Genomic DNA, 19,190 nt, shown 5'->3' on the forward strand with positions numbered 1-19,190 from the left:
TGAAAAGTTCATTTCCGGAGAGATCTGGGCTCTGGGCTTTAGGGCCCTCTTTTCTTTCTTCACCTACAGGGCTCTTCCAAATAAAGCAAGCTATATCTAAGTTACACTCCACATCTACGGGGTTCCAACTACTCCTTCCTGTAACAGACGCTGGGAATCTTGCAGCTACTAATCCTCGCAGCCCTAGAAATGGGGTTGTCATCACTCATGAGTTAAGAAACAAAGGCAGAGAGTTCTGGCAGTCATCCAAGTTCTGGGACCGGAGCACACTGTCTCCAGTAACTGTCATGTTGTGAGCTGAATATCGGTGCCTCCTCCCAAAATTGCCGCGTTGAAGCCCTACTACCCAAACCAACTGTACTAAAGCATTATGAGCAGGTGGAAGGGGTAAGTGATGTCGTGAGGTCAGAGCCCTGATCCAGGAAGCAGCCTTTTCACAAAGAGGGAAGGAACATGAGAGAGAAACTCTACTATGTGTGGTCACAGCCAGAAGACGACCATCTGTGGGCCAGGAAAAGGACCCAAAGCCCTGGCCTCAGGCCTCACAGCCATAAGGAGTCAGTGTCTGGTGTTGAACCCTGTCACCCAGGATCTTTGCAACAGTAGCCTGAGCTGGCTCATATGCCCCACTAGGCCTCCAATAGCTGGATCCAGGCTTCATAACTTGGCGTCAGGAATCTGTGAGCCACCAGATTCGTCCTAGTCAGTTTGTCTTGCTGCTGTGAGGAATTCCTGCTGCCCCAGATGCCTACACAAACAGGAAGGCTCTGAGGGAGCATTTTATCACAGCTGACAGACGGCTACGGTCACACTGAAAACTGTGGCCATTCTTACATTCCACACATTAGGATGGCCTCCCCACAAACAACAACAAAACGGTCAAGAAGGGGGATTAAGAAACGGTTTGGCTGAAAATCATTCTCACTACTCCTAGACATGCGCAGTCACTCGCTGCTAATGAAGTGGCCAGAAGTCTGGCAAGCAAGTGACAAGGTGCGACAGGACGGGAGAGCAGTATGAACACGGACATTGGGACAGGCTCACCATCACTCAGGTCCTGGAGGAGATTCTCCTGGCAAGAGAAGTCCAGCTTTGCCTTGATGTTGATGGTGAAGGTGGCCACCTTCCCAGGCTGCAGAGGGAACTGGGACAGTGTTTCTTCCAGCTTCCAGCTCAAAAAGTCACCATACAACTTTTCTACAAAGAGAACACAGGGGTGAGAAGGATGTTACTACTCCAGGCAGCGTGATACTTTCTTGTCCCCAAGGAGAAAGAATGGCAAAGGAAAAGCTGCTGCAGAGTGGTGGATCGAAGGGCCAGTGCCTTCCAGAGTCGCGAGACTATGAGATGGTGCAAAGCAACTGTCCACTGAGAGACCAGGCAGAGGGCAGGGGAGCGGGTCGTTCTTGGAAACCCCAAGCTCCAGTCCCAGGCAGCCCTGATTCCTAGTGAGCAGCTCCACTCACTCAGTGAATTCTTCCTTTCCTCTACAAGCTGAGAGTTCAGGTAAATTCCTGCACAGTGAGTACCTTCTAGAGAGCAGAGGGCCTCGCTCTCGACAGAAACAGGCAAGGGTGTAATGGGGAAAGATGTTGCCTAGGAAGGCGCCTCTGCAGAGGGAGAGCAAAGAACTGGAGGGAGGGGCGGGGGGGGATGCATAGAGGGCGGGCTCTCCCTGCCTTAACCAGCAGTCCACCTGCCTAATGGTCTTGGGCTGTGGAGAGAAACAGCCTTGGGTTTGCACCTTTTTGACACTAACTTGAGTGCCACAAAGACTGACGGTTTCTTCAAGCCAAGGTTCCTGTGCATAGAGTGGGCTGCAACTCCCCAGGAGACTGTGGACTAGGAACACTGAAGCGAAGGGGCCTGGGGGAGGGAGAGGCATGGAGGGCCGGGTTAGCTTCCCATCTAGGCCACTCCTGACAGGCAGACCCTCCTCCCTTCTTCACAGTTAGGCACGGACAAAGACCAACAATCAGGGTTCATCCATATTATTGCTGCCTCATACCTACTGTCTAGAGCAGGCTGCACACAGCATCACAGGAGTCCTCTGCTTCTGTTCCCCAGATGAAATCCCAGCCAAGCAGCCTACTATTCATGGGGTCACATACAGTCTCTGCTTCACCCTGGGCAGTGGGCCGCAGCTCCCCAGCCAGCCTCAGAAAACCCAAAAGGGGCCCACAGGAGCAGAGAATGTTGCTCCCACAAGCGGCAAAGCCTGCACAGCCCTGATGGCTATTCACTCCGATGGTGACTGCGTGTGGGGTGCGTGACTGGTACACTGCCTCTCACACCTGTCCACCATCAAATGTTGTGTCTATCCAATGCCATACCCAGGGGTGAAACTCCCTCCAACAGGGGGATGGGAAACCACTAAGATGGGCCCCTCCTGCCACCCAGGAGGCCCTGCGTGTTCTCATACCTGGTTTCCTGACTTTGCTCACATCCTCCTCCCGAGATCCTTCAGTTACAGAGGTGGCAGGAACTAGCCGCTGTACCTATGCTAACCTTTCTGGAAACCAATTCTCTATGATAAATTAACTCTGTCTGAAGAAGGAAACTGAGGCCTTTTGAGATAAGGGAGCTTATCCCATGGTCCCAAACAAGAGAAAGACCTAGAATTCTGTCAAGACAACTCCAAAGTCACCACATGCATTCCCTTCCTGCATGGTGTTGGGTTCTCCTGGTGTTAGAGACCCATAAATCGACTTCCAGGAACTCAGTATTAGACGGACAGCTAGGCCAAGGTCCAGTGACGGAAAAATAACAGTGGATTTCACCAGCTGGACTGTGCTGTGAGATCAAAACAGGTCAGTGTCTTCCTGGCCAGAAGCAGCTCAACCATGGCATCAAGAGAATTAGCCACACACCAAGAAGACCCATCTAAGCCAACATGGCTATTCCTCCCTGTTCCCTTGAAGAGGGATGCTAACAGAGGCAGAACCAGAAGATGGCGTTCCTGAGGGGGAGAGTTAGGGACCACATCAGCTCCACTTCCTTGCCCGTTCTGATCGCCTCATACCTTCACACGTTTTCAATTGATCTTCCCAAAAAGTTGTAAGATGCTTGCTGGCGTCTATTGGAAACTGAGGTGGACAATATTGGGGATGTCATGGGCTATGCGGGCTCTGAATGGGGACATGTGCTCAGCCAGTGTCTATTGGCCTTGAGTATCCCCACCTCTACCACTGGTGTCACCACATGGTGTCAGCACCACTGGGAAAGAAAGACGGCTCGAGAAGAAATGACTGGATGGTTGAGAGGGAAAATATTGGGAAAGCCAGGTATGGACTGCAAAGACCTACATGGCCTCAGGAACCTGTGGTTATCAAAGAGATCCTCACAGGAATTTGGGGACAGAACTAAGAAGTCACAATTAGAGGGAAGTAGTAACCAAGTCCCAATAAAGCAAAAGAAGGAACAGGTTGGCAAAACAAAGTGCATCCAATCAGGAGAGCCATAGAATCTCACAATGAAAACCAGAAAGGCTCAGCCACAGATCTGCAGGGAAACAGTAAGACCACAAAACCCTGGGCCTACTGAATTCTCAGCAAGGGACAGGATCAGAAACTTCCTTTGGCACCCAAGTCTAGCCCCTCAGCTACCAGGGTATGCAAGAGTACCCCTGGGCGTACCCTGTCCTGTAGAGGGCAAGGCATACCATCAGAGTCTGCACAGGGACTTGGCTCCACACTGGGACAGATTTCAGAGCTACAGGCAGGGGAGGAACCAGAGAAAGGACAGAGACTGACCTGAGGCCAGGCAGCCAGCTCCACATATCCTCCTTCCCACTTGTCAAGGGTGCTGAAGACCCGGGGCTCAGGCAACCAGGGTTCATGACAGCCTTCCTTCTGCTCCCTAGTGATGTCTCTGCTCACTCTTAGGCAGCCCTCCTAGGTCCTCCTGTCTACTACGCTGCATATGGTTGTCCTGTGCTTCCTCAGAACCTCTGGTCAGCTGAGGGTCCTAAGCACTGGAGCCTGCCCCCCAAAACTCAAGGCCCCTTTCACCCTACTGGGGGGGGGGGCATTCCCCTACCTAACTCACCAAATGTCACTTTCACTGGGTGTCAGCTTCCCTTTCTTATTCCAAATGCAGAAGGCTAGCACCTAGTAGGCAGTCTTTGGAAGGCCAGAGAGGAAGGTCAGTGGAATGTATAGCACTTGTAAGTCTTAGGAATACATTTGATTTTGGAGGATGCCTGTTGTTCTAGGCCCATTTCCAAAATAGAAGAAAGGTCTTTCCTCCCAAAGCAGGCACAGTGCCCTGATCCTCTCATCGACCCAGGAACTCCAGTCTATGGAGAGATGAGGAACTTCCACTCAGAATAGCATAGGACAAGAGATGCCTAGCTACAGAAAACCAAGCAGCCCTGCTCCATAGGGGCCAAGTCCTAAGCCTGAAGGCACAGGAAATAAGGGCATGGTAATTTCCTCAGCCAGTGCCTGCTACAGAAGCACCGGCCAGGGTCAGCTAAGACACAAAGGTCCTGCAAAAGCCTCCCATCCCAGAGACCTATCTCTGAAACCCAGGCACACAGTCAGCCCCTCGGCTGTCTCACCTCCTGAACATGGCATGATAGTCTCTGACCCCAGGAATCACTTGCTCCTCCTACCTCCACCGTGCCTGATGCCCCTCACACACCTTGCTCCATCTGGGAATTCCCGGGGCTCCTTTCCTGCACTCCCCTCATCATCCTCTGAACTCTCACACACGCTCCTGGAACATTGCCAGCTTCCAGTGATGGTCTCTTCCACCAAGCAGTCGATGGGCAGACATTGTCTCTGAGTCAGAGGATCACGGGTAATTTTTAGTTGCTTGGTAATTTTTTTAATTCACTCCAGTAAGCATATGTCACAGTTCCATATACAAACAAACATATGCATAAACCCACGACCCCTCTCTTCCCAGCCCCTCCAGTGCACTGCAACAGCCCCGTGAAGCCAGCATGCAGATCCTCCTGCAAGGCTGTCCGCAGTGAAGACTACAGCATCCTGATGTGAGCTGAGGAACTAGATGGTTGTGTCCCAGGCACGTGTGTCACCATCTGAGTCCCCACACCTGACTGTGCCAGCTGAAGAAGCGCACAGACGGTGGATTTACTCTGAGGAAGCCAAGCAAATGGAGGGTGAGCAGGTTCCTAACCAGAACTTTACCTGGCTAAGGAAAAGCTAGTCCAAGCTTCTTAGATAGGCTATGCCTCTCCTTCACACAACCCGTGCTGGCATAGTATGCCAGGGCCTGGGCTGACAAAGTAACGGTTGTCACATGAGAACTGCACTGTTCCCCATAAAGGAACAGAGAGGGCAACTGAAGCAAGAGCTATCAAGAGGCACAGAGGCACAGGCCGGGATCAACTCGGACACAAAGCCCAAAGAGCTGAGCACATCAGTCAGTCGGTGGAGTGTCTGCCTGATGTGAGTAGGCTCCGGGTTCAATTTCCAATATTACACAAACCAGGTGTGGTGGAGAATCACCTGTAATCCTGGCACTTGCTCAAAAGACACAACCAGAGCTGAAGTTCAAGATCATCCTCAACTACAAAGCAACTTCAAGGCCAGCATGGGCTACATGATACCCTGCCTCGGACAGACAAGAAGAAAAATCAAAGCAACACCCGGCAAGGGCAGTGTCCTTTCCACTAGACTGCAGCCTCTCTCCTGTCTGAGACATGAACATAGCCAGTATTAGAACAGAAGCTCGAAAAATTCCCAAGGAAAATCTCATGGGAGGTATACAATGCCTCGAAAAGAGAAAGTAAGAGCAAAATTCAATACTCAATCAAGCCTGTGAGCTCTAGGGTCATAGCCCTGAACTTGAACCCCCACACTGGCAGTATCAGCTCTTGGATCAGCACGGTCGCATATTATCTATAACTCCCAAGAGGGCTTGTCAGTGGAGGGGGCCAGTGTTCTCTCTGTGAGATAAAACGGGGCTATGTTACATCTCAGCACAGCAACTTAGCTCATGGGAATCACTTGGGTGTGGGACCCAGAAGCTGCTCCAGCCTCTACACCCATCCCACTCAGCCGGTAAGCTGTCAGCACACAGCCACCGAGAGCCTTGGTTCTGGGGACACAGCGATAGGGAAGATGTAGTCTCTGCTCTAGGAAGGGTAAAGGTCTGGTGGGAGGGCAGGGTGGGCCAAGAGCAGAGGGGTTTCCAAAAATGGGCCACACAAGAAGCCAGGTTCCTCTCAGTACAAAGCTCTCTGAAGAAACTTTGCCACAGCTGCACACCACATAGGTTCAATAACTGCCTGCTGCATTAATCAGCCACCTAGAACTAAATAAAACTCACTGTCCTCTCAGAGGCCCAGGTCTGCATGGAAAAACCAGCTCTGCCAGGGGGCAGAGGAACTACTCCAAAGATTACAAATACAGCACTCTTCTTGCATGTTAGGGAGGCTTTCGTTTCTTAAAAGAGTTTCCTCTGGGGCTGGAGAGATGGCTCAGAGGTTAAGAGCACTGACTGCTCTTCCAGAGGATCCCAAGTTCAATTCCCAGCACCCACATGGTAGCTCATAACCATCTATGGTGAGATCTGGTGCCCTCTTTTGACATGCAGGTGTACATGCAGGTAGATACTGCATACATAGTAAACAAACAAATAAATAAATCTTTTTTTAAAAAAAAAGTTTCTTCTGAGACCACAATTGTGTTTAAACAACTCTGAAGGTCCCCCAGGCTTCCATACCCTGGCTGAGTACTGTCTGAGACCACAGCCTATATAAGCAGAAGCAGCGAGGAGCGACAGACAGTGAAGGCCAGCTACCGCATCAGTTGCTGCCACAGGCAGCTCTGCAAGGTGGGTGCATCCATGAACAGGAGGACCATAGACCATGTCACCAAATCCACACAGTCCCTGACTGAATAGGTCCCCACCAACTTCCATAGTTCAGGCAACGGGAGTGGGGGAGAGCCCGACGCCACTCCTGCAAGCTGCTGTGCAACCCACTCTTCCCCGTGTTCACCTGTTGAACCCTACACCAGACCTGTGACATCGTGCCTGCTTCAGTCTTACGCAGTGGGCTTGTTTTCTCATTTCAGTTTTCTGGAAGAGGCGCAACACACAAAGCACCCAACCAACCTGCCAACATAAAAATGGCCCTGACCCTAACTTCTGCCCCCCATCTCACTTCCTTCCAGTCTGCACCCCCAGTGAGCCAAGCAAATCAATCCACACCGCGCTGTTGGCAAGGTGTGTCACCCTGTCCAGAGATCAGCTTCTATTGCGAACTCCTCCAGCTCGACCCCAGAATTTGCTATTAAAATGCCAAACTAGACAAAACAGACACCGCCATCCTACCCATGTGCAAGCGGGCACCGGGCCGAATGGCTTTTAGTCACTTGGGAGTTTTGACATCTTCCGAGCAAGCACAGCTGCCGGTCCATTCTCCGTGGTCAGTCACACGGAGCTAAGACAACAGAGGGTGTGCAGCCAGAGCGCAGTGCACACCCGCCTGACTCCCACGCTGAACCGTGAGCTCCCAAGGACAGGACCCATGCATTATTCATGTGCTGGCACAGCAGCTGCATACAAATGCAGTAAGTGTCTGACTGTTGAAGAAGACAAAGCCAAGGAAGGTGAGTGTTGTTGACTGGTGGAAGCGGCCATGTGTGGTGGGAAAGGCATGCCAGTCCTTCCAAAGGAGGCTGGAAAGACCACCAGCAAGTGGCAACAAACACTGTGTCCAGGGATGAAGGCCAGAGCTGGGGAAGATCATAGAAGGTATCAGGGACCAGCAAGGTTCTAGGCACATAGATGTGTGTTCACAGATGGGATGCACAGAGAGCTGAAGGCCTGGACCAGACTCACAGGTGGCCCTGGTGTCTAGCTGGAGCCAAGATGGGGGATGTTGCTGAGCAACAAGATGGGGGATATTGTGGAGAAGTGGGGTAAAAAGAGAAAGGGCTGATGATGAGAGAACAGACAGGAACCTAGCAGAGGAGACAAGAAAGCAAGAGTACAATCCCTCTTTGGCCTGTGTCCTGGCCTCTGCTTTTGGAGACACGCTGCCCCTGCTCACAGTCCACTCTGCTGCCGCACTCAGAGACCCTGGGGATCCTGACTTCTGCCATCCTGCTCCCTAAAGCACAATGTCTGGAACAGAGCTGGTACCAGAAAAAAGCTGTTTGTAAAAAAAGAAAAAAAGGACAGATCTGGCAAGCCACACAATAATCCCACTGAACAAAATCTCCCTGCTTACAAAAAGTAAAAGATAAGCCAGGTACCATGGTTCGCACTATGACCGCAGCACTTGGAAATCTGAGAGCAGGAAGATTGCCAAAAGTTTGAAGATAGCCTGGGCTACATTGTGAATTACAGGCCCAGAATACAACTATCTCAAACAAAAAGACAATAAATCCGTCAATCAATAAAAACATTAAGCTAAAAAGAACGAGTAATAAAAGGAAGAAGGTGTTGAGTATAGACTAAGGGGAGAGCACTTGCCTAGCATATACAAGGCCCTGTGTTCAATATCCAGCACCACAAGGGGGAAAAAAAAGACAGTAAAGAATGAGAAAGAGAAATGAACCACGATAGCTGTATCTCAGAGATAGAACGCAAGCTTAGCATGGTCGAGGCCCTGAGTTTGACCCTTAGCACTATAAAACAACACTTGCATGCTGTACTAAGAAACTGAGTCAAGGGCAAACAATCACAACACTCAGGAAGTTGGCGAGCAAGACAATGGTGACAGAGGTAGGAATGGCAACAGCAGCCTGTGGGAAGCACTCCTGTTTCCTGAGCGCTTGACAGTGCCAGGGCTGTGCAGGGCCAGGGCTGTGCTTAGTGCCTCCTGTACCTTATCACAAGCAGAAGAGTGGGGCAGAGCCATCTCAAACATGAGCAAAGACTGTCGCCAAGGCAAGGAACTTGGTCCCAGTGAACCAGCCTCTAAATGGCAAGGCCACTTGTGGGGCAGGCTGTAATGCTGATCCTGGGGGCTTCCTGCTAGCTCACACTAAGCCACAGTAGCCTGCTGTTGGCAATGTGTCTACCTACAAGAAGCAAACACGCAGGCAAGGCCCTCCTTCTCACTTCCCATGGCGCGCTGCTCTCTGACGACACAAAGCAGAAACCAGTCTTCAGCAAATCTGGTTTTTAAAACCTCACCCTGCAAGGCCATAAAAATATAAACAATAATTATATAAAAATAGCATAACAACTCAGAAACAGGCTGAGCCCAAAAGACAGGCAATCAGCAGGTGATAACGTCTGTGTGGCGGTACAGCCAGCTCATTACTGGACCTTTGGGTCCATGAACTGCTCTGGCCCCAGGTTCCATGTGGACAGAACACAGGAGGGTGGGGGCTGCCCGCTCAACTCCCCGGCTGACACTGCCATAGCTAATCCCCACTGCTACTGTTTCAAGGCTTTGTGTGGCTTTGTGCACCTACAAGTTGCTTTAAATTTCACTATTCTACAAACTTGATTTCTAAGGGCAAGGAATAAAAGAGCTCAAGCCGGAAAACCTGTAGAGATACCTACCCATCCTTCGAGTGTGACACACACATGCCCTGGCTTATGTGAGGTCATAAGCCCCTTGCTAAGGGTGCAAGGTCTGGCAGATCAGGGATGTAGAACTATCACTGACTTCGCACTCTCTAAGCCAGCGAGGCAGTGGTCACTGCCTGAGAGGTGCTAGGCAAGGCTCCGGCTACTCCTGAGATGTAGGCACCTGCTCTTGAAGGCGAGGAGGCCAGAGGAGAACACTAAGCTGCCTTGCCAAACACGGGTCAAGTCGACAGTGACTAGGAGCAACAACAGTGGGGAAAGTGACTGTCACCCGCAGGCTCTAACAGGATCACATGGGCACACTGGAACATCACCAACCACGCAGGCCCCACAGCTGGAGGCCAAAAACCAAGATACATGAAAAGCCCCGTGTGCAGCCCTGCCCTTCCTCCCAAGCATGTGGCTTACTCCTAACGGTGTCTGAGTGCACTGTTGACTCATGGGTTAAGTTCTGAGGTTTAAAGGGCGGCATATCAAATAATAAGCAAATCAGGTATAGGGAACAGCTGACTTCCTTCCGGGGCCAAATAATGAGAGCCTTTCTAAGACTCGGCTAACCTTCACCATCTGAGAAGCCTCTAACTGCAGGAACACTACACTACGCACGTGAGAAAAGCAAGGGGCACTCAGCATGACACCCACCAAAGCCCCAACACAGAGGCCTCACTTCATGTTAAAACTCTCTGGTGCGTGTATATGTGACGCTGTCAGCGTGTCAGAAATGACAGGTGTGGTTTCTGTATTTTTAAAAAGAGACTTGTTGTATATGATTTCTTTTGTGAAGGTCAATTTCAAAACTCATGTAGGTAGGCGTCTTTACATGTAAACGAAAGAATGTCAAGTGTTCAGTGGGAGGGCACGACAGAGCAGTTCAAGCTGACTGACGGGAGCCTGGAAGGAACAGTCCAGTTCTGCCCTTCCTGGAGGTGCCGTCGGTTTGTAGTTCTGGTGTTTACACTGATGAAAACCAAATCAACATAGCTGAGCTTCCAAGCTTGGAAAGGGTGAAACTAAGTACAAGCACATTTAGCTCAAATATAAGTGAACTGGTCAGGCGGTGGTGATGCACGCCTTTAATCCCAGCACTAGGGAGGCAGAGGCAGGTGGATCTCTGTGAATCCAAGGCCAGCCTGGTCTACAGAGCAAGTTTCAGGATTGGCTCCATAGCTATTGGGAATCCCTGTCTTAAAAAAAAAAAAAAGAAAGAAAGTCAACTGATCATATAAATATAAATAAATATTAACTTCTTTAACCATAAAAAATATTACCTACAAGAAACTGGGTTACCTTCATAACTATGATTAAAAGCATCTGATGTAATACCAGAAGATGGTGTATGGGTAATAAGGGTGTCTCTGACAAGATATTTCTCAAAATTCATACACTAAATTTCCTTAATGTTAAAAATAAGTGTTTGCAGATTCAGTCTGTTGGGTTTAAATTCCAACCAAATCAAGATTCTAGTTGGTTATGATGGACCATTCCTGAATTTAAACTAAATTCTGTCTTTTGTCTAGCTTAATAACTATTTCCAAATTAGAAAAATGTGCTGCTTGGCACAATGACATCTGATACACTAACTGAACGTTTGATCGTGGCATCATAGAGTAAATATATTAAAATCAGCTGAGCCTTAACAGGTGTTTTAACGTATTCCACTTGTTTAGTGAGCTTACGCAACTACATGGGGACTAAAAACTGACCTCTACTTTTAAATAATTTGTCATAAAACTTGGCAGTAAAAAGTAAATCGATGCCATCTAAAAATAATTAAATTCAAAGAGTAAAGAAACTGCGCTAGGGAGGTTGCTCTCTGTGAGTGAAACACGTGCCACAAAGCATGTGGACCCGAGTTGCCCTCTGACCTGCACTCCTGTGCCCATGTGAACACACACCCGTATACCCGTACACACGTATACAAAAAACACACACACACACACACAAAAAAAAAAAAAAACCTGAAAAAAAGAAGGATGGGAACCGTAGATAGGTTCAGTAGTTAAGAGAGCTTGCTGTTTTGCAGAGGACTGGAGTTTGATTCCCAACATCAGCTTGCAGGGCATCCAGCTCCAGGGCATTCAATGCCCTCTTCTGACCTCCATAGGTACTAGTACAACACACATACCCATCCACATACTTGCAGGTTCACACACACAAATAAACCTTCAAACAAATAAAAAGACAGTTAAGGTGTGTGTGCATGTATTTATGTGCTGTGTGTTCACACTTGCTTTCTTAGTTTTCTTCTGTGGTTTGTGGTGCTCAGATCAAACCCATGAGCCACAAGCCTGTCTCCACCATACTTATACACATGCGTACTCTGAGCTTCCTATCGCACCTGTGGGAAATAAATGCTTTTCTTCCTGATTTCGCCTTTCACCGAGCTCTGTGGCACTTTAAGCCAAGGCGGCAGTTTACACCTTTCACAACACAGAAAGATTCTGGGCCAAGTGAGTCGGGACCAGAAGGGTACACCCTGGGGCGAGACAACCCTTGTCTTCAAACAGGGGGGGGGATGTGCTACTACATCTGTAGGGGAGAAATCTGTGAACAATACCCTCAAACCCATCAAAGCCCAAAAGACAGCCTAGGCCCATGGAAAGTCCCTAGACCCTTACACCACTGATCCTCACTGCACACCTGAGAAGCAAAGGCCTTTTGCAAGGGGCTTGTGATAGCTCACAGGTCAGGAGAGCCCAGCGTATGGAAACACAGTATGAGAAGGCAAATGACTGAAGGCAATGGGTTCAGCTAGGAGAGAAGGGACACAGGCAAAGGTGGTGGGTGCAAAAGGACCTCCATTTCCTTCTGGGCCTTAGAAACAGACAAAAGCAAAATAAGGGCCTGCAGGCCGGTTCCTGCAAGGACCAGGCTCCAGGTATGCAAGCGTGGTCTGCAAAGACCAGCGGTCCACAGATGGTGACTTAAAGCAAACAGGAGTGTGAGTGAAGTGAGCTCCTCGGGCCTGCCTCCTGGGGGCTTTCAGGGTCCTGCCAGCAGGCCTCACAGTGCACAGGACAGCCCACCCCACATGCTCACACTGTCGCTGCAGCTCAGCTCTTGGTACTGAAGCCCAATCCACCACCCTTCCCTCGAGACCTCTATGGTGGCCATGAACACGAAAAGTACCCTCTCACCTGCTACTGAGAGATTGGGGACAGGAATGACTATGGCTACTGTTGACGTAGAAAACAAAGCTGATTCAGGACAAAGAAAACAGTATGGGCACCCGGGGAAGGTAAAATCTCGCAGTTGGACGTTAAAGAAGCAGGGCGCACTGGACTTCCCCTAAAGACAGCACATTTGTAGAAAAAGAGGCTCCTTAGTAGGCATGGCTGACTCTCAGCCCCCAGCACGGAACCCGTGCTCCCAGCTGAGGCCAGTTCCTCATCTCCTCCTGTCACGCGAGTCTTCTGTGGATGCTAACAGCTTTTCTCCACTGCAGAATGCAAGCCGCAGGGATTATTCCCTCTGTACATTCGGAAAGCAGATGGCCTGTTTTCGCTAATTTAATTCTACATGTAAATGTACCTCTGCTTGGGACAGTAATAACAAAATGAATGATGGCTTTAATCTTTCAGTTGTAACTGTGCTGCTTCGGAAACGGCTACACAATGCCTGGCAGTACACGTCCACATGTCTTCCTCCGTTGTGGTAAGGAACGAGGCCAGAAGAGCTGAGCATAGGGCCTTCAAAAGGATCCACATATATATGGATTCCCAAAATGAAGCCTACTGTATTCTGGCTTTGAAATGAAAAGTCAGGGGCTGGAAAGGTGACACCGCAGTTAAGAGCACTAGCTGCTCTTGCAGAGAGCCTGGGTTCAGTTTCCAGCACCCACACATCGGCTCATGACTGTGACTCCATTTCCAGGAGATGCCACATCCTCTTCTGGACTCCATGGATACAGGCAAACATGTGGCACACAGATATACATTCAAGGAAAAGATGCAAAATACACGTAAAATAAAAATTAAAAAGGATCTGGCTCTTACTCCTCATCTTCATTTCCCCTGAATCTGTGTCCTCTGCTGCTTTCAGGACCCCTGCCTATAAAGCACAAGCCGTGAGGTTCCCTGCTTGGAAAACAGAAGAGAACAGATTAGGCATGTGCAAGGCATGATGGGTATGCAAATGTGAAAAGTATGGCCGCCTCTGAGAAAGGGTCACTGGGAAGGAACCTCCGAGCTTCCTCAGAGAGTACAGATGGAACTCTGGTACCCTTGATCAGGGTTTGAACATTGTTGAGTGTTCAGAAGGTAAAGACATCGCATACACACAGCTAACAAAACTAGACTTGCATTGATGAGATCCGTGCCAAAGCACTGCCATCTACAATCTTAACCAGCGTTAAAGAGATGCGTGGACAGACAGGAGGCTTGAAGAGATGCGGAATGAAGCAACAGAGAAAAGTGTAGTATGGATGACTGGGATGCAGATGCTGGCTATGAAATCCGTCATTCATTCCACACTTTGGAATAGTCTTATAACAAGAGTGGAGAAGGGGGCGTAGCCGCTAGAGCACTCTGTTCAGAAGAATTCAAAGGCATAGGAGCCCGGAAGTCTAGCAGGGCCTAGCAACGTCAGAGAGAAGCCACACCTGCCTGAACAAAGGCAGTGCTGAGAGGACTCAGAAGCCACCTAAGGCCTTCAGAAAGGGCCTGAGAGAGAGCACAGAGGGCACACTGCCCAAGGGACGTGAAGCAGAGATTTCAAAGTGGCCCCCACATTTATTGTGTCTGCTCAACAGGCAGCAAGATACTGTCACTACCTTATTATTTAAATATTAAAATGAGTCAGGCAGTGGTGGTGCACACTTTAAAGCCCAGCACTCAGGAGACAGAGACAGGCAGATCTCTGTGAGTTCGAAGACAGCCTGGTCTAGAAGAGCTAGTTTCAGGACAGGATCCAAAGCTACAGAGAAACCCTGTCTCCAAAAAAAAAAAAAAAAATAGAAAGAAAGAAAGAAAGAAAGAAAGAAAGAAAGAAAGAAAGAAAGAAAGAAAGACAGACAGACAGACAGACAGACAGACAGGCATTCTACTGCAGCCCTTCAGTCCTGCACACCTACTATGTGACAGCTGGAGACAGTCAGTGGAGGGTACTCTCACACAACAGGTGAAGACCTAACGTCCCCATATAGGGAAGGTTTTCAGAGAAGTGCTGCTTTGGCTGGAGTCCAGAAGTAAAGGGAGAGAGGGAAAAAGAGGGGCAGCTGGCTGAGTCTAGGAGGGGAAATGATGGATCCAACAGCTTCAAGGGTTCAGTGTAATGTCCATGACATGGAATTGTGGGTTTGGGGTGGGGTTGCTTGTTTGTTGTTTATTTCTTGATTGTTTATGAGAGACAGGGCCTCACTATGTATCTCTGGCTGTCTTGGAGCTTGATATGTAGATGAGACTGGCCTCAGACTCACAGAGACCCACCTGCCTCTACCTCCCAAGTGCTGGGATTAAAGGCGTGCACCACCGTGCCCGGCCTGGAATTGTATTCTTAATGACAGATGGTGATTAACACAGAGACCCACAACTGGACAAGGTACCTAGAATAAGAGATTTTGGAGTACAAAGCCCTAAATAGGACATCTATCTCACATCCCCGTCTCCAAAAGCCCAGAGACCATCAGGGAAGAGAAGGTGGTTAGATTCCAAGGACCAGAGGAGGTGGATGAGTACGAGAACACTGTTTTCTGGACATAGCAGGGTAGCAGCACATATGAACTCATGTGTAACAGCACGCACAGGACCTGTGAAAGGTCAAGTCAAACAAAATCCCAGCATGAAGCGGGGAGGTGGGCATGAAGTCCCACCCATACCTGGTGAGCTATTGCAACTGATAGATGCTGGAAAAAGGGAACCAATTTTCTGTTATTAGAAACATCTTCTCTGTTGAGGACTGAGAGATGCACTAATCTGTAAGTGTAACAACAAGTCATTAGGAGTCAGTTTAATGCTATGTCCATTTAACAGAGCAATAGTATTAAGCTCTCCCCTAGGGCCTATGCCCAGTCTAGCCACAGGTTCTTGGCCCTGGAAAAAGGGAACCAATTTTCTGTAAGATTTTGTTGTGGGTTGGATAAATGACACAGAGGTTAAAAGCACTAACTGCTCTTTCAGAGGTCCTGAGTTCAATTCCCAGCAACCATATGGTAGCTCACAGCCATCAATAATGAGAGCTGGTGCCCTCTTCTGGTGTGCAGGCAGAACACTGTATACATAATAAATAAATCTTTTTTAAGGCTAGCCATGCTATAGATGATGTCCACACATCTAAGAGAATATGAAAGAATATTAACTTCAATCTATTGAGTTTTTTTTTTAAAAAAAAAAAAAAGCATAAAATGGGACGGGTATGAAGGTGGGGGTGGATCTAGGAAGAGAGGGGGTGAATATAATAGAAATACATTACACAAGACAAAGAGTTAATAAAATGCTATTTTTAAAAGTTTTGTTATCTAGACTACAGTTCTCTGTCACTCATCGGCATTAACGAATTCCTTCAAGCATCAACTGAAGCCCATAACCAGCTTACTTAAATCACCAGCACCTGGTGAAGCACTTGACAGGGAGGGACGCTGTGAAGAGAGCAGCACAAGCCCTCCTGGTAACACCGCAGCATGTTGGGTAGCCAGCAGCAGATCCTGACTGGTGTGGGATTTCCCCTGTATGCTATGAATATGTTTCATTACCATTGGTTACTAAAGAAACTGTTTCAGCCAATGGCTTAGGAGAATAAAGCCAGGAGGAAAATCCAAACAGAGATATAAAGAGAAAGCAGGCGGAGTCAAGAAGACACCTTGTAGCTGCCAAGGGAGACAGCCGCCCCGGAACCTTACCAGTAAACCATGAGCCTCGTGGTAAAAAATAAAATAATAGGAATGGGTTAATTTAAGATGTAAGAGTTAGTTAATAAGAAGCCTGAGCTAATAGGCCAAACAGTATTGTAATTAATACAGTTTTTGTGTGATTATTATTTGGCCTGGGAACAAGCAGTTCTCTCTACAACATGTCCTCTGCTGCTGAGCACACAGATGGTCCCCACACCACCTACCCTTGGTGGTGAGAAGCTTAGAGGTGACTTCCAGCTGCTCCAGAGGCTCGAGTCCAATGTTCTCCAACGTAATGACCAGCTGCTGTGTTTCTCCATTGTAAAGCTGGACAGACACATTGGTCGATATTTCGTCGCCAGAAGAAGGCTGCAGTGAGTGTGCAGACCTAAAATCACAGCAATAACAGGGAGAAAAGTAAGGGATAAAGAAGGGGAACCACTGACCACACACTGAGACCGTTTGCACAGGAACACACTTGAGAAGCAGGCTAGATGCCCTGGCTGTGCACACAGGGTTTGGTGCTCAGCTGTCACAAGTACACACTAGGAGGGTTACAAAGTGGCGGAAAGAACTGGCATATCAGACTCCAGGTTATCTGACACTGCCTCCACTCTGAGCTCACGTGGTGTGAGGCCAGGGTCAGAGGCATCTTTTACTGTTGACCATTCCATATTACACAGGTGGAGAGCACGCAGCAGGAGTCAACAACTATGAGAGAATTCCGTGACTCAGTCTCTCCTATTTACAACATATTACAGTCAAGCCCTACCTGAATCATCACTTGTTAATGCAGTAAATCTCCTTAGAAAAAATTACAGATGCATACATTTAAAAAAATTAACATGTTGGGGCTGGAGAGATGACTCAGAGGTTCAGAGCACTGACTCCTCTTCCTGAGGTCCTGAGTTCAATTCCCAGAAACCACACAGTGGCTCACAACCATCTGTAATGAGATCTGGTGCCCTCTTCTGGCCTGCAGAGGCATACATGGAGGCTGAACACTGTGTATATAATAAATAAATAAGTCGAAAAAAATTAACATGTTAACTGCGAGTCATTCCCATGGGAATCTCTCCCCCAGCCCCTATCTTCTCTCTAAAGAATAAAACCCCAGTCTATGGAAAGACTCCCTCCTCTGCCCTATGAGCAGGCTGTCCAGGTCCTCCCACTGGCAGCTCAGAGACACCAGACCATATCCATGTGCTTTAGTAAGGCACCGCAGAATGCTGAAACAAAAGAGCAAGGCGGATGCTATCGCATGATGCTATAACAAAATTAAAGAAAACTGAGGTTGCTCTTGACATGGCTGGAGGGACACCTGGATATCAAGTCCTTCCCTCCTTGTGTGACTGCAGAAGTAAGCTTTGAGATGGCCAAACTGGTGGGCAGGTAACACAGGGTCTTTCCCCACCAGGCTCGCTCTTCCTCTCTTGCAATAGCCCTTTGATTGGTTTCCCCTAGAAACCCCCATCCTTCTCCTGGACTGGATACTGAGGACCTCCAAGATGGGACAGGTACCTGTCCACTTTACCACTTCACTCTGTGCCTATTAAATGGTCAAGGGACAAGTGGAAGCCTGTGTCACTCCTGATGGGGGTTCCTCTGGGTTCCTGGAAACTACTAAGAACAGTGGGCATGAAGGCAAGGCCTCTGAGCCGCCAGCTGAAAGCACCCACAGGGAAAAAGACAGAACCCCCTCCGGAGGCTGCCTGTGCTCAGCTGAGGTGAGGTGTTCATCCAGCACTGCCTCCAAGCCAACACGATCTGCCTGCCCCACTGAACCAAGCATAACTAGCTATCCACTGCTGTTCCCCTGCTTTTTATCTATGAGAAGCTTAGGAAACTTACAGAGTTTCACCCCCTCCACTGAGACCCCGATTTAAACATCTCCATCATCCTAAAGAAAAGCCTTGGTGTAATCCATAGGACCAGATTCCATGCCCGTCCACCCCCGCTGCCACCGGCAGCTTCTCTCCACAGGCCTATGCGCCTCTTCTAAACAGTTCATAGGAGAGGAGGCACACTCTCTGACTACGGCTTCTCTCCCTCAGCACAGTGTTTCTGAGGTCCATCTATGGCAAAGTGGGGATCAGGAACTGACTCATCTTTACTGCTGAGAGAGCAGTGCTCCAGTGTCCAAGTGGCCTCCTTCTGTCCTTTCACCAGCTGATGGACAGGTAGGTCCTTGCCACTATTAAACTATCAGCTACAAGTTTTGGCAACAGTATATAATCTCTCTCTACCTGGGCAGCGATGTGCTGATCTGCAATCTTGGCAAGGCAGGAATGACTTCCACGGTGGAGCCGCTGGTTTTCACTCCTGGAAGGTTGTCCAGCAGACAGTCACTGAAGACCCCAAAGACTGTGGTGTGGTAACCTGCAACACAGGCAGCGGTTTCACACCTCCTGGCAAGGCTTGGCCACATACTCCCCAGGGACACAATGACCACAAGAGCACCAGCCTCCCCCACACCTCCTGGCAAGGCTTGGCCACATACTCCCCAGGGACACAATGACCACAAGAGCACCAGCCCCCCGCCCAACATCACCTACGCCCCTGCTTCCCCCCTCCCCATACTGGTCCCTATACCCCAAAGATCCTGACAGTTCTTGGCCAGCATGAAGTTGACAACATCATCTGTGCCCTATTTCCCAGTGGGCCAGGTCCACACAAAGGGTCCCTGAACAGAGCCCTCCCTAAGCCCTCCCAATCCTCCCGGCTTAGCAGTCACCAGCTCAGTTCTTTGCTAATATACCTTTCAGATTTAGCTTCTCTAACATGATAGTAATAGTTAATATTCCTTTCCAAGGCATAATGTGACTTAATGAGCAGTTGAAAA

General features: G+C 48.9%; 1 protein-coding gene across 5 annotated transcripts in view; it reads right to left on the bottom strand.

The window, feature by feature from the left end:
• The window catches only part of Trappc9 (trafficking protein particle complex subunit 9), a 434,664-nt gene that overhangs the window by 317,641 nt on the left and 97,833 nt on the right, over nt 1–19,190 (bottom strand). For all 5 annotated transcript variants that reach the window (XM_075959473.1, XM_075959472.1, XM_075959470.1 and 2 more), the window contains 3 exons: nt 18,595–18,727; nt 16,573–16,736; nt 1,045–1,197 (listed from right to left, as the gene is read on the bottom strand). In XM_075959473.1, the coding sequence (XP_075815588.1) occupies nt 1,045–1,197; nt 16,573–16,736; nt 18,595–18,727 (450 nt within the window). The remainder of the gene's footprint in view (nt 1–1,044; nt 1,198–16,572; nt 16,737–18,594; nt 18,728–19,190) is intronic.

Source organism: Microtus pennsylvanicus, chromosome 2, assembly GCF_037038515.1.
Source record: "Microtus pennsylvanicus isolate mMicPen1 chromosome 2, mMicPen1.hap1, whole genome shotgun sequence".
NCBI lineage: Eukaryota > Metazoa > Chordata > Mammalia > Rodentia > Cricetidae > Microtus > Microtus pennsylvanicus.